Consider the following 13,330-nt stretch of genomic DNA (forward strand, 5'->3'; position numbering starts at 1 on the left):
CAAAGGCGCAGCCGGCGATGACGTGGACAGCGGCGCGGAGCGCGCAGCGTCACCCTGAACGCATGCTTTACTCTATCTTAAACATTTCTTTAAAATATTTTATTTATTTTTAGGGAGAGAAGGAGGGAGGAAGAGAGGGAAAGGAACGTCCGTGTGCGGTTGCCTCTCGCGCGCCCCCCGCTGAGGACCTGGCTCGCGACCCAGGCTCGTGCCCTGACTGCGAATCGAACGGGTGACCCTCTGGTTCCCAGGCCGGCGCTCAGTCCACCGAGCCACGCCCGCCAGGACCGTCTGAAACACTGAGATAATCTGTGTTCCTCTCAGAACTGCCAGCGGCCATTAACTTTCAGTCACAGCGATGTGGTCACCTTGTGGTCCCCTCCCTGGAGCTCTCAAAGTTCTCAATGTGAATCAAAGGAAGGGAGTTCGAGGGCGGCAAAATGGACGCCTTGGAGTCGATGGCTGCGCAGAGCTGGGGGCTCCTGGCACCCGAGGGCGGGGCACAGGAGGTGAGCAGGAGGGAAGCCCCCGCAAGCCAGGCAGCTGCTCAGGAGATCTGTGGAGTCGCTGTGGGGGCTGGGAGAAGCTCTACTTTGTCCGGGACTTGGTTTCCCATCTGTGAAAGGAGGCCCCCATTCCCCCTTCAGCCAGGGCCCCCCCTCCTCAGCACCTGCCGGAAATCAGGCCCCGGGCTCGGTAAAGATGCTGTCGTTCGAACCGCACAACAGCCTGCACGCTGGGGGGACCCCTGTCCAGGTGAAGGAACGGGGGCCACAGCCGACCCCAGAGCAGAAGGACATCGTGGGGCACTGGGCCACGGGGAGGGGTCTCCGTGTCCTCCCAGCGGGAAACCAGGCACCAGTCTAAGAGGCAGAACCGTAGCGGTTTTGTCCCAAACACACACAGGCCACCGAGAAACTGGCCACGGGGCTGTGCGCCCCCCCAGCCCGGTCAGCCAGGGTTGGGGCGTCCAGCGGGCTCCCGTAGGGGTGGCGGAGCCCGGAGAAGCCGCTGGGGCCACGGAGCGCTGGACCCGCCCAGGCTGGCTTCCCAGGCCCCCACACGAGCGGCGCCACGCTCTCCCCTCACTCAGCACCTGCTCGGCGGGCACGCTTTCCTGCCAGTCTCCGCAACAAGGCGCAGCTCCCTGGGTGCGGGGTCGCCGTGCAGTTTCTCTGACCGGCCCTGCTGCCGTCCGGCTTCCCCGCGGCTGTGCTGGACGCCCGTGTGCCGTGGCCTCCACACTCACGTGTTTCCCGGGAGGGGTTCTAGAAGCGGGGTACTGGGTCAATTCCAAAGGATTCGATCAAATCGCTCCCCAGACCTCGTGCCAATGCCCTCGTGCACGCAGGGCGATGCCTGCGGCCTCTCGCTGGCCGGGAATCACCAAGCCGGGCGCTTTACCAGAAGCACATGGGTCGTCCTCACGGGCTTAGTTTTCTTTTCCCTAATGCGGGGGCGGGGGGGCAAGCACAGGAGCAGGGACAGTGTGCGCTGCTCCTGAGGACCATCTCCGATGGATCACCTTCCCGCAGCAGCCTTCCCTGAAGCAGCTCTGTCCTCACCTGGAGGGAGGCGCACGGGGCTGGTTCGGGTCCACGGGGCCCGGCGCCTGCTCCGGGCCTCGGCCGCTGGAGGCTGGGACTCCGCCCCGCCGGTCTCCCCGCTGCGGCCTCCGCCCTGTGCTCAGGAAGAACTGGGACCAGGGCCGAAGGAAAGAGAAGGAATGTCGGAGCACATGGCCTGGCTAACGCGAGAGGCTGCATGTCCCAGGGAAGTGCCGCTGTTCCTGAAACTCTCAGCTATCGCTCTACCCCACAAGCCCAGGACAAGACCGTGGACACGCCCAGGCCACGCCCGGGCACGGGCGACTGTGCTCCAGGGCACTTGGCGCCACCTGTTAGGGAGTCATGGCTGAGAATCCTCGAGTCTGGGCCAGGGTCTCAGATTGCCAGCCCGAGCGCTCTGATCCTGGGCTGGGACCGGAAGGACCTACCGGAGCCAAGACGACCGCCCCCGCCTGACCGGAAGCACCGCCCGGTCCCTCACCCGGTGTGGACCCTCCTGCCCCCAGCCCCGCGGCCCTCCGCTCAGGCCGCTCTCCGCTCGAGTGCCCTCCTCTCTGGGGCTTGACCGGGGCCACCTCAGCCCAGGGCGCACCCCCTGAGGGCAGGCGTGACTGCGGCTCACCCTGACCTGGGGGACGCCCCACCCCGCCTGCCAGCAAAGCCTCTGGGCCCGGCCCAGCCCGCCTCCCTCTGCCCGTCAGCCCCACAGGGAGCCCGGACCCACCTCCACGCCGGGGTCCCGCGGAGCCCTCCCCGAGTCCCCCATTCACCACCGGCAGGCCCCCACCCCGAGGTGCCCCCAGGGGGCCCGCCCTCAGGCCGGAACCGCGGGCCAGCCACACTCGGGGCCGACCCGGGCTGCAGGTCCCCCACGTCCCCTGGGAGGTGAGGCGTCCCCCTCCCAGTCCTGAGCCCTCGCCCCCAGGATGGGGCAGGACACCTTGAGGTCGGGGAGCCTGGGGCCCTGTTAGACGGAGGGTGACTGGGGGGGCAGGTCACACTAGGGCTGGGGAGGCGCCCCGGAGGAGGGCTCCTGGCCGAGGGGAGGCGCTAGCTATCCTGGGGCTCGGGCTTGAAGTAGCCTCGGGTCTGTCGTGGGGCCGCTGGAGTAGCCGCCCCACCGCCTCTTTAAGAAGGGGTCTCGCGCCCCGCCCCCAGCCGGCGCCAAGTCCCCAGAGGCGAAAAGTGTGGGACGGGGAAGGAGAGGCAGGCGCAGCTGTTATTCGAAGGGGCGGAGCTGGGCCCGGGGACCCGCGCTGTGGGGCGGGCCGGGCAGGGGACCCCGGGGCCAGGCTGGAGGTCGGGGCAGCGCCGCGGGGTGGGACCCAGCCGGCAGCGGTGGTGAGTCTGCGATCCAGGGTTGGGGGTCCCCGTGGGGCGTGGCCAGGGGCTGCGCGAGACCCCGGACAGGGGGCCGGGGTGTGGCCGGGACTTTGGGGACTCAGGCGGAGCGGGGGACGGGCCCGGGCCCGGGGCCGGGGAGCCGCCGGCCGAGGCGCAGGGCTCCCCGCGCTCTGGCTCCGCGTCCGGACGGCGGCGGCTGCGCCCGCGGGCTGCGCCGGCACCATGGACTGCTGTTCCGGCCGCTGCGCGTTCATCTTCCTCTGCACTTTGCTGCTGGTGAGTGGCGACCCCTCCTCGGGCGCCGCAGCCACCGCACCCGGGCGCATCGGGGCGCGGTCACCTCCCCCAGCCCCGCCGCTGCGTCCACACCGGCTTGTGGGCCCCTGGCTGGGGACGGCTCGGACTCGCGGGCTTCTGCAGCCGAAGTTCCCCGCTGCCCGGGAGGCGTCGGAGACCGTGGGAAGCCAGCGCCCTGAGCGCGACCCCTGCGGCCCCTTCGTCCCGCCCCGGGCGCCCCGCGGGGTGCGCGCGCGCTGGGTCGGCCTTGGGGTCCCGGGCGGCTGGGACGGGGTGCGGGGGTGCGGCGGGAAGGGGCCGGCGCAAAACAGAAGCCTCCGGGCCGGGCGCCTGGACCCTGCTCTCCTCGAAGCCTCAGGTTGGGGACTCAACATGTCCGGTGTGCGGCGGGGGAGGGGGTGGCGCGCTGCTGAGCCCGCGCGGTCCACGCGTGTCCGAGGCGTGTGAGGCTCCGAGGAGGCGTGCAGGAGCGTACGCCAGTGTCCCCTTCCCGAAGCCAGCGCCAAGCCCGAGCGCGGCGCCGAGTTCCGGTTCCGAGGCCACTGGGTGGGGGGCGCTGGTGAGTTTGGGAGCGCGAGCCGCCTGGCCGGTTCCCGGAGCCTCCCATGGCGGAGGCGGCAGCCCCGCTGCTGCGGGAGGGAGCCAGGCGGACGCAGCGTGGACAGGAGGTTGGAGCACTTGCGCGTTGTCTGCGTCCGGGGTTAGCTGAGCCCCCAGGTGCAGCCTTGTGGAGGAGCTTGACCGTCCCTCAGCCAAGTTTCCATTCTGTTCTCGGAGATCCAGGTGCCAGGCCAGGCGCATTCCCAGAGCCTGGGGGGGGGGGGGGCAACAAATAACAGAGGTCTGGGCCACCGGGCTGGGGAGCAGCTGCAGACAGTCCGGTCCGGGGCCCCCGGTCTTAGAAAGAAATGCCGCTTTGTCCAGGGCACACTCTTGCTCCGGTGGGCACAGCGGGGCTGCTTCGGAGGAGTGACTGGGAGGCCCTGCCCTTTGCCTGGGGCAGGGGTCGCGGCCGAGCTGGTGTGGAGCTGAGATGCGCAGGCTGGTGCCAGAGGAGGCTGCTTGCCCATGGGCGCTGGGGGCTGGGAAGGCCGGAAGGGGTGGGGTGAGGGGAGCAGGGGGGCCGTGGGCTGCCTGCAGGGGTGGAGCTGATAAGGTGGGAGAGCCCCCCTCTTTGAAGCCCGAGGACCTTCCTGCTGGCAGGGCCGGGGGCCTGTTGCCAGCCTCCGGGGAGGGAGAGGTGCCACTCGGTATCTTCAGGTGGGAGGGGCCCTGGGGTGGGGGCAGGAAGCAGGAGAGGGGAGGGAAGGATGGGGTGTCAGGTGGAAGACAGCACGGAGCCCCCCGAGGGGCCCCAGGAAGCAGCCCTGCGTCGGGCCGCTGGGACTTGTTTGGTGCCATGGGTCCGGATGAGCAGATGCTGGGCGGGCGGGCGAAACCGATGCTCGGAGAGGTCGGGTCGGGCCGTGTCGCCTGTTTAACCTCCAAAGTGGACAGAGGGCTAAGGGGCCTCCCCGCAGGCCCCTGGAAATCTGGGTGCAGCCTAGGAGGAGAGGTTGTCTTGGCTTGAGGGCGGCAGGGTCTCTCTGGACCGGGCGCAGACTCTAAGTCTCAGCCAGGCGGGCAGGGGGGCTGATAGCCGTGTCCCCGCGAGGCTGGAATGCAGCGCGGGCTGTGGAAGCCTTTTGTCCTGAGCCGGTGGTGGGGGTGGCGGAGGAGGCGGCTGAGCTCTGACATCACCCTGCCCCCGTCACTGTGTGTGGGGCGGGGGTCTGCGGGGGAGCCAAGCGGGGAGTCCTGAGGCTTTTCTTTTCTCGTTCTGACAAGCGTGAGAGTTTCCTGGTTACTCAGCTACGGGACAAAGGCCGGGGCAGGACGCGCCTCCCCGGAGCCGTCTCTCGGAAGAATAGCGTGAACTTTGCTGCTCTGGCCAGCGGAGCGGTGGGGCCATTTCCCAGGCTGTGCCCCCGGCGGTGACAGGAGGGCCACGAGGCCCAGCCAGGGGTCCGGGCAGCGGGCCGCCCTCCTGTCCTCCCTGCTTGCCAGTGGGGCTGAGCCTTCCGGCGTCCTGGCTTAGGAACCAAAAGACAAAAAGACGCCCCTCCCAGCCCCGGCTGCGCTGGCCACCCTGCCAGGCCACGAGGTATCAATTCTAGGAGAGACCCCGGGGCCACCCCTCCAACTTGGACAGCCATCAGCGGGGACACGCACGACACCTGTCGCATCCAGGCCTCAAGTCCGCCGCGCGCAGGGGCCTGAGCTTGCGAGGCGAAGGCCAAGCAGATTCAAAGAGCCGGGAGGGTCGGAGGCCCTGCCGCCGGCACCGCGACCTTCAGAGACTGGGCTTTGCTCCGGCCTCTCCGGACAGGACAAGCCGCCCCCTCCCGCCGCAGTCACCCAGCCTCAGGGGACTTGCCCAGAGCCCCCATGGGAGGCCTGCGGTGGGATGCGCTGTGACGTAAGGGAAAGGGGCCCGGAGGGGAGGGTCCGTGTGCCTGGGGGCGCATCCCGTGGGAAATTTCCTCATGCTATGCGCGTGGTCCCGCTTCCCCCACCCCCTGCGCCCAGCTGCCTCCTCGGGCCGACCCCAGCCCCACAAAGGACAGGCCTGGACTGTGCCCCTGCCCGAGGCCTCCTGGCAATGGCCGCCAGACCCCAGGGCCATCCCGAGCACTGGACTCTGCCCAGAACACACCCACAGCAGCTGTGTCTGGGGCCAGTCAGGGTCCCCCGCGGGTCAGGACACAGGCCGGAGTGGCAGGGAGCGGCTGGGGTGGGGAGCGGCCGGGTGTGCCAGCCGGGACGGCACCTGTGCCTGCGCCCCCGGGGAGAAGCCCCCTGCCGGCCTCTGCCCCGACGCGGCGCTGCTTGCAGAGCCCCCTCCCTCCTGAGGGTGTGGCTGTGGCGCAGCCGTGGGCTCTCAGCCTCTGGTTCCTGCCCTCCGGCCCTGTGAGTCGGGGCAGCCCCGGGTGGGGCCCCCACCCGCCACGTGCGGACACTAGGTGCGGGGGGGCTCCCTCAAGGGGGACCCTTCGAAGGCGAGGGACGCCCAGGGGAGCGACCCTCGGGGGCGCGGGCTCGTGGCTGGGGGCGCCGCTGCAAGAGCAGGAGCAGCGGCGCTCGAGCAGAGCAGCGCGTGGGGCGTCCCGACGGCCCCGGTCGGTGGGGGCCGCTCCGGGGGGCCGGCCCCTCACGCGCCCGCCCTGCCCGAGGTCACTGCCCTGGAGCGGCAGGTGTTTGACTTCCTGGGCTACCAGTGGGCGCCCACCCCGGCCACCTTTGTCCGCATCGTCGCGGTCATCCTGGGGCTCCTTGGCGCCGTCCAGCACCGGCCTCGCTGTGTCGTGGCGGTGGGTCCGCTGTGCTCGGGTCCCCACCCACCAGGGGCGGCGGCCCGATGACCTGCATGGGGCTCCCCGGTGGCCCATTGTCCTAGAAACCACCAGGATGCCCGGCAAGGCCAGGGCTTTAGCCACGCACCGTGGCCCCAGGCCCCCGGGCTCCCGTCTTCCCGCAGCCTGGAAGCCGGGCCAGACACCGAGGCACAGGGCGGGGACCAGGCTCCCGGGCCCCCTGGCCTGGCCCCTGCGCCAGCCCTCCTGCCCCGGACGAGCTCACAGGATATGCAGGGAGTTTCATTCTGCGCTGTGCAGCCTTTGCAAGCGCAGGCCAAGGCCGCTGGTCCAGGCCCCGGTGTGCAGCAAGACTTTCCTGTGAAGGGCCCAGCGGCGGGCGTGCCAGGCCTGTGCCACCATCGCGGCCCCAGGGCAGGAGGGGCCCTGGGCACAGCAGACAGAGGGACCTGCCAGCCGTGGCCCCGGCTCCGGCCCCAGCCCCCGCTCCGGCCCCAGCCCCCGCTCCTGTAGGCGGCTGTCCGGGGCCCTCTTCAGCGCGGAGCCCTGGGTGTGCTTTGGAGGTCAGGCCGTTCACGCCCTCACTTGTCATTGGGCCCCCTTGGGTGGGCCACGGGCATTTCTGGGCCAGGACACAGAGCGCGCGAGGGGACAATGCGCAGCCGGCTGCTCCCAGCGGCCCCTGCGGGGAGCAGGCACCCTGTCGCCCCGGGAAGGCTCCGCGGTGGGGACTTGGGAGCAGAGGCCCCGCCCCGCAGGGGCCTTGAGGAGTCTCTGCAAGAGCAAAAGCACAGCGGGCCTTCCCTGTGAAGAACTAGGTCTCCCCGGCCCCGTATTCAGGTCCAAGTTCCTTCATCTAATCCTCCCCCCCCCCATTCTCCCTAGTACGCTGGCTGCGTGGGCAGCCGTCTGGGTCACCTGGGATGTTTTCATTACCTGCTTCTACCTGGAGGTGGGGGGCCTCTCCAAGGTGAGTCAGGTCCGGAGAGCTGTGCACAGGGCGAGGGCCCTGCGGGTGTTGTTAGTCACCTGTCCCCCCGCCCCGCCCCGCAGTGGGCGGGCCCCACTTGCGTTTCTGCCCCGGCCCCCCGGCAGCGACTCCGCGGAGGTCTGGCCTGAGCCCCGTCCGCCCTCCTGCATCCGCTGGGCTGCTCCGCGCCTTCAGACCCTGATGAAGCCCGTTGGTCCCTCCTGCGGGGGGTGGGGTGGAGGGTGGGCAGGCCGCGTCCAAGCCCCTAGGAGCGCCCTCGGTGAGCAAGACCTGCCTGGGCAGCTGTTTTGGGCGCTTTGCATGCAGCAACGTCCTCCGTCCTTGCGTGACGCTCAGAGACAAGTCGGGAGAGCGAGGACTGGGGGTGGGGGTGGGGGTGCAGGTGCCGGGCGGGGAGCAGCAGGGACAGCTCCAGTGCCCTGTCCCCAACAGCTGGAGCCCCGGGCGGGGGGGAGGCTGGCTCCGGGCCTAACCTGGGCCCACCCTCTTGCCCCAGGACAGCGAGCTCCTGACCTTCAACCTCTGCCGACACCGCTCCTGGTGGCAGGGGCGCGGCCCGGCTGTCAGTGTGAGGGGCCGCTGATGGCCGGGCCCTGGCGCCCGGTGGGGGCTGCGCCCTGGAGCACGGCTACGGGGAGGCCCTGCACAGCGCCCTGCAGATCGTGGGGGCGGCGGGCGCGGGGGAGGGTCTCACCAGCTGGGGAGCCAGGCCCCTCCTGCAGGGAGGGCCCCCACGTCCTCTGCCAGGGCAGGACGCCCTTCCTCGCCCCCGCCCCTGCCCGAGGGACGAAGGACTCACCCCGCCACCCGGCTCACACGGCCTGAGCCACGGGACACTCAGCGTCCTGCTCTGTGAGGTGGGCTCAGGACCCGCTGCGCCCCCCGGGGCAGCATGAGGAGGAAACCAGGGGACAGAACCCACAGGTTCTGATGATGCTGTGGGCGGGGGCCGCCGGGGCTACTGCGGTCTGTCCCCTCAGCCGGGGAGGCAGCCCAAGAGCTCCTCCCGGGCCGGCCAACGGGGCCATCCCCTCGCCCCTCTGCGCTGGGGCCTGGAGAGGGATGCGGAGAACCGGCCCGGCCCGGCCCGGCCCGGCCGGCCCGCCCCACGGTGCTGCGTGGGGCTGCAGATCGTGAATAAAAATGCAGTTTGTGCTCTGACCATGGGGCTCAGAGGGTTGGGCGCCGCCCCACAAAGCGGGAGGTCGCCGGTGCCAGGCGGGGCCCAGGCCTGGGCTGCGGGTTCGGTCCCCGGTCGGGGCACGAACGAGAGGCAGCCGATCGATGTTTCTTCCTCCCTCCGTCCCTCCCTCCCACCCAAGTACATAAATACAATCTTTAAGAAACATACAGGTCTTTCTGTTAAATTTGAATTTCAGAAAAGCAAGTTTTAGTGTGTGTTCTGTTCCACGTTTGGGATATATTCACACTAAACACAAAAAGCAAACAAACAAAAAACCCCAGGTCGCTCCGTATCTGAACTTTAGACCTCACTGGGCGCTCTGCGCGTACCTGCTGCCCCCGCAAAGAGAAGCGACTTCCTGGGCCGAGCCCAGGGCACCCCCGTGGCCTCCCCGCACGGCCGGCCCGGTGCTGTTCGCTGTGGGGGGTCCAGGAGAAGCTGGTGCCGTCCTGCCAGGAAGCAGAGCGCCCGCTGCTGGGGGGTCCGGCGCTGCGGGTCCTGCGGGCGTCAGGACGGCTTTGTGGAGAGCCTGGGGCGGGCGCCCAGGGGTTGGACCCGCAGGGGCTGTGGTGGGCGGGGTCGGGGGGGGTGCTCTCCCCGGGTCCTGAGCCCTAGGAGGGAAGGGCAGGGACGCGGGAGGCGTTTTCAGCACCGTGGTCAGCTGCCGGCCCGGCTCCTTCCCTCGAGGGCCTCCCCCGGCCCACGCAGTCTGTCCTTCAGTAGCCAGCGGACAGAAGGCCCACGGCCGGTCCCCGACGGGGGCGGGGCCTCCACAGCCGGGGGCGGGGCAGAGCCCAGCTTTTCCAGCGCGTCCGGCAGCCCTGGCGGCCGAACACGCGCGCTCGGGAGGAGCTCGTCCTGTGGTGGGTATCGCCGGCCCGAGTGTGTGGAGGGCTCGGGCTGTGGGCAGCGCCGGCCCTGCCCCGTCTCGGCTGCAGCCCTTCCTGTCCGGTGGCCTGGTGCCCGGGGGCCTGTGGCGGGTTTCACCGGGGCCTGCCCTCTCCCCCCGGAGTCTGTGCATCCTCTCACGCGGGGCCGTGGCCCTGTCTCCTGCTGCCTCGTCAAGCCGTGGAGCCTGGCTGGCCCGCAGCCTGCCCTCTGTAGCCCCCCGGAGCCCGCCCACCCCCAGGAGGAGACCCGGTGGCCGGCTGCCCAAGGCTCCCGGGGAGGCGGCTCAGCCCGGGGGCCCGCCCAGGCCGTGGGCACGTGTCTCCGAGGGGCTTCCTCTGCATCTCGCGCCCCTGGGAGCGGGGGCTCGGTCATCCTCCGGCCTCACCTGCCCCGTGCCAGCCCGCCCGTGGGGCCCTTAGCCCGGGTGACGTGCCTGCGTCTCGCCGGCGCCCTCCCCCCGGCCTCACCCCGTGTCTTTCAGCTGGTGGGCTTCGTCTACGCCTGCTACGTGGTCAGCGTCCTCACCGAGGAGGAAGACAGCTGTGAGTGAGCGGCCAGCCGGCTCTGGCCGCCGGGGCCGGGGGAGAGGGCAGCGAGGGCGGCCGCAGCGGGGCGTGCCTGAGTCCTGCTGCCCTCCTCTCCTGGGTGGGCCCCCATGCCCGGTGGGGGGGCCCTGCCTGGGCAGGGAGGGGATGGTCCAGCCACCTGCGAACAGGTGAGGAGGAAGTCCCAGGCTGCGGGCACCAGGGGTCAGCTCGCTCCGTCGCCCCGAGACCTGCAGGTTCAGGGGCTCCTGTGCTGCAGGGCTGGCCCCCCACGCCCCCCACCGCTGCTGCAGGGGGCGGGCTGAGCCCTCAGGCCCGGGGGGGATGGGCCACTCTGCTTCCTGGCAGCCGAGAACAGGCCCCTGCTGCCGGGAGCCCTCCAGGCCCTCAGGACTGGCCTGGACCCAACTGAGCAGCGTCCCCCCCCCCTCCGTGACTCCTCCCACGTCCCTCTGCAGCGTCAACACTCAGCCCCTCCCAGGCCCCCACCGTCCTGGCTCGGACCTGCTGTTAAGAGAGGGACGGAGCCAGGCCGGGCGGGGGCTGGACACACCAGGGGGCCCCGGCTCCCGGGGCAGGCCCTGTCCTGGGGTTGGGGTCGGAACTCAGAGCCTCTGTCCCAGGAGTCGGGGGGCGCTGGGGCGGGCGGCCCACGCATCCCTCCGACGGCGGCGCTGAGAGCAGGCTGGCGCCCAGGCCAGCTCCCCGCAGCCCTCTTGCTGCGTGAGCGCCCCACAGGCCCTCAGGCCGCAGCTGGTGGGAGGAATGAAAGGCTTCCCGCGCTGGTCACAGTTAAACGTGCCGGCTCAGGAGCCAGGCTGGGGCTCAGAACTGGGGCTCAGAACTGGGTTAGTGTTGCCCAGAAAGCCCCTGACACCCGCTGGCTGTGCGGACAGCGGCCGGCGGGGGTGGGTGGGTGGTGCTTGTGAGCAGGACTGGACGTGGCCAGGAGAGCCTGCAGCCCCCGCTCCCAGGCTCCGAGGGCCCGGTGTCCCCAGGCCGCGGTCCCGAGCTGCCAGTCCGTGCCCACGGAGACATCTGTCGCACCTCCCACCGCCCCCCGCCCCCTCCCGCCCAGTCCTGGCCCCGCCCCCACGGCCCCCACCCCCAGCCCTGCCTCCCTGTCCCTGCGCTGCGTCTGTGGCCATGCTCATCCTCCGTTCTGCCATCTTTTCCGTCCTCTGGGTTTTGCTTTATTTGGGTCTTGATTTCTTTCCATTGATTTCTTTGGTGGATTTGACCCATTTCCTCTCTACCATGTCCCTGAAAAGCCCTCCAGCCTCCTGTTCAAGCAGGTGTGCTTTTCAGTATGGCTGGCGCGCCTGCCCCAGCTGGGTCCGGCCAGCCAGGCCCGCACAGCCAGGCCGCCACCTCTCTGTTCCTCTGCCCACTGTCCATCCGCCCCCCCGCCGTTCCGAGGCCAGCTCTGTGCCTCTCCAGGCTGGGGAGGGCGGGGTGCAGGGTCGGGGCTTGGCCCGCCTCCGGAGCTCCCCGCCCAGCAGAGTCCGTGGGAGGCTGGGGCTGAGCCGGTCCTGTGCCGGAGGCCACCAGCCGGCGGGGCGATGTCTTGCCGTGGCAGGAAGTCTGGGGTGTTGGTTTTCTGCTTTTCTGTCCCTGGGGTGTCCTGGCCTCTGCCTCCTCTTTTCGGAGGCGGCCTTCACCGCCAGCCCTGCCCCCCTTGTCCTCCTGAAATTGGGGGCCAGGATTGGCGGCGGGCGGTCCTGTGCCCGGTCAGGCTGCACGTCCTTTGTCCCCCCACAACCTCAGAGACAAGCCTGCCCTTCAGAGCCACCCCCTGTGGACCCTGGCCCTCCTGGCAGCCCCCCATGCTTTCCTCCCTGTAGGCGAGGGGTGCCCCCGGCCCGAGGCCCTCAGAGGTCGCAGGCACCCCACTCCAGTGGCAGGGACAGGCCTCCCCCAGGCCCCTGAGCCACCGTGGCGGCGCCAGGCAGCGATGGGGGTGGGCCCTGGAACGAGCCAGCCTGGGGGAGTCTGCGCGGCTGCGGAGAGGGCCCTTACTGAGCCCCTCCCCCCACCCCCACGGACGGACGTGTCGGCTGAAGCGCCTGCCCTGCCAGGTGGGAGGCCTGCCGGCCCCAGCCCCGCCTCCACCCCAGGAAGCTGTCCCTTTCCTGGATTTCCTCCGTTGCAGTTGGCTTTTCCAGCTCTCCGGGGGGGCGAGGGCACAGCAGCCCAGATGACGGGTGACCTCTGACCCCTGCGCCTCCCTTCCAGGCCAGGAGCCCCTCCTCAGGGGTTCTCTGACCCTCCACCCTTGTCCCCACAGGCCTGTGACGAAGTGAAGTGGCGAAGGGCCCGCCCTGCCCCGGCCTCCAGCTGCTGACCCGCCTCAGAGGGCGCAGGGCTCCCTGCCCCAGGGCAGCTGCTGCGTCAAAAGTTTGGAATTTCCTTTTTCTAAGAAAAAGAAAGAACACCGCCTCCAGGCCTGGGACTGCCGTCTGCGGAGCCCCTCCCACAGGTGCCCTGGGGCTGCAGGACCCTGCGGGCCACACACAGGGACTTCCCGCCAGAAAGCCGACCCCGCCCTGAGGGTGAACGGGAGCCCAAGCCCCCCACGCCCCCACCGAGGGGCGTTCCCGCTTAGACACTGCACAGCTGGCCAGGCGCTGGTGGGGCGGGGCCTCCACCCACCCCAGCCCGGCTGGGCTAGTCCAGGCGCAGTGGCCCTCTGCCCTCAGGGCAAGGCGGTGCCTGGAACCATCATGGAAAGGACCTTACAGTGTCCCCAAGGGACGAAGTAGCTAATAAACCACTTTACCTAAGAGGCAAGTGTCAGGTGGATAGTTACAAGTTTGGTCTGAGACGTGGCCTAAGTGGGGCGGGTAGGTCCTTAAAATGCTGGAAAGATACAAACTGGGAGAGCAGGCAGGGGCTGGAGAGGGGGCGCTTGGGGAACCAGCCGGCAGAGGGCCAGGGGCGTGGGTGCTGCCCTGCTGGTGGCAGTCAGCGGGCCGCTGTTGAGGAACGCAGGCTGCTGAGCAGCATCCGGGAAATGCTACCACTTTATCGTGACCCTTCAAAAGCATCCAGGCTTCGGTAAAACCAGTAAACCGCCCCTCCCCTCCCGCCATGCCAAGCCCTCTCCCGCCCTGGGCTGCCGGTCAGGATTCGGGCAGGCGGCGCAGGACACCCGCTCA

General features: G+C 70.0%; 1 protein-coding gene across 1 annotated transcript; it reads left to right on the plus strand.

Moving 5' to 3' along the window:
• Window positions 1-3,134: 3,134 nt before the first annotated feature.
• Window positions 3,135-12,516, plus strand: NKAIN4 (sodium/potassium transporting ATPase interacting 4). Its single transcript, XM_054577554.1, is given in 8 exon segments — window positions 3,135-3,188; window positions 6,422-6,570; window positions 7,448-7,532; window positions 8,050-8,129; window positions 8,131-8,224; window positions 10,109-10,169; window positions 11,391-11,467; window positions 12,460-12,516. Coding segments are annotated over 8 exon segments (657 nt in total).
• Window positions 12,517-13,330: the final 814 nt, after the last annotated feature.

Source organism: Pteronotus mesoamericanus, unplaced genomic scaffold, assembly GCF_021234165.1.
Source record: "Pteronotus mesoamericanus isolate MK-2021 breed Mesoamerican mustached bat unplaced genomic scaffold, CSHL_Meso_final contig_436, whole genome shotgun sequence".
NCBI lineage: Eukaryota > Metazoa > Chordata > Mammalia > Chiroptera > Mormoopidae > Pteronotus > Pteronotus mesoamericanus.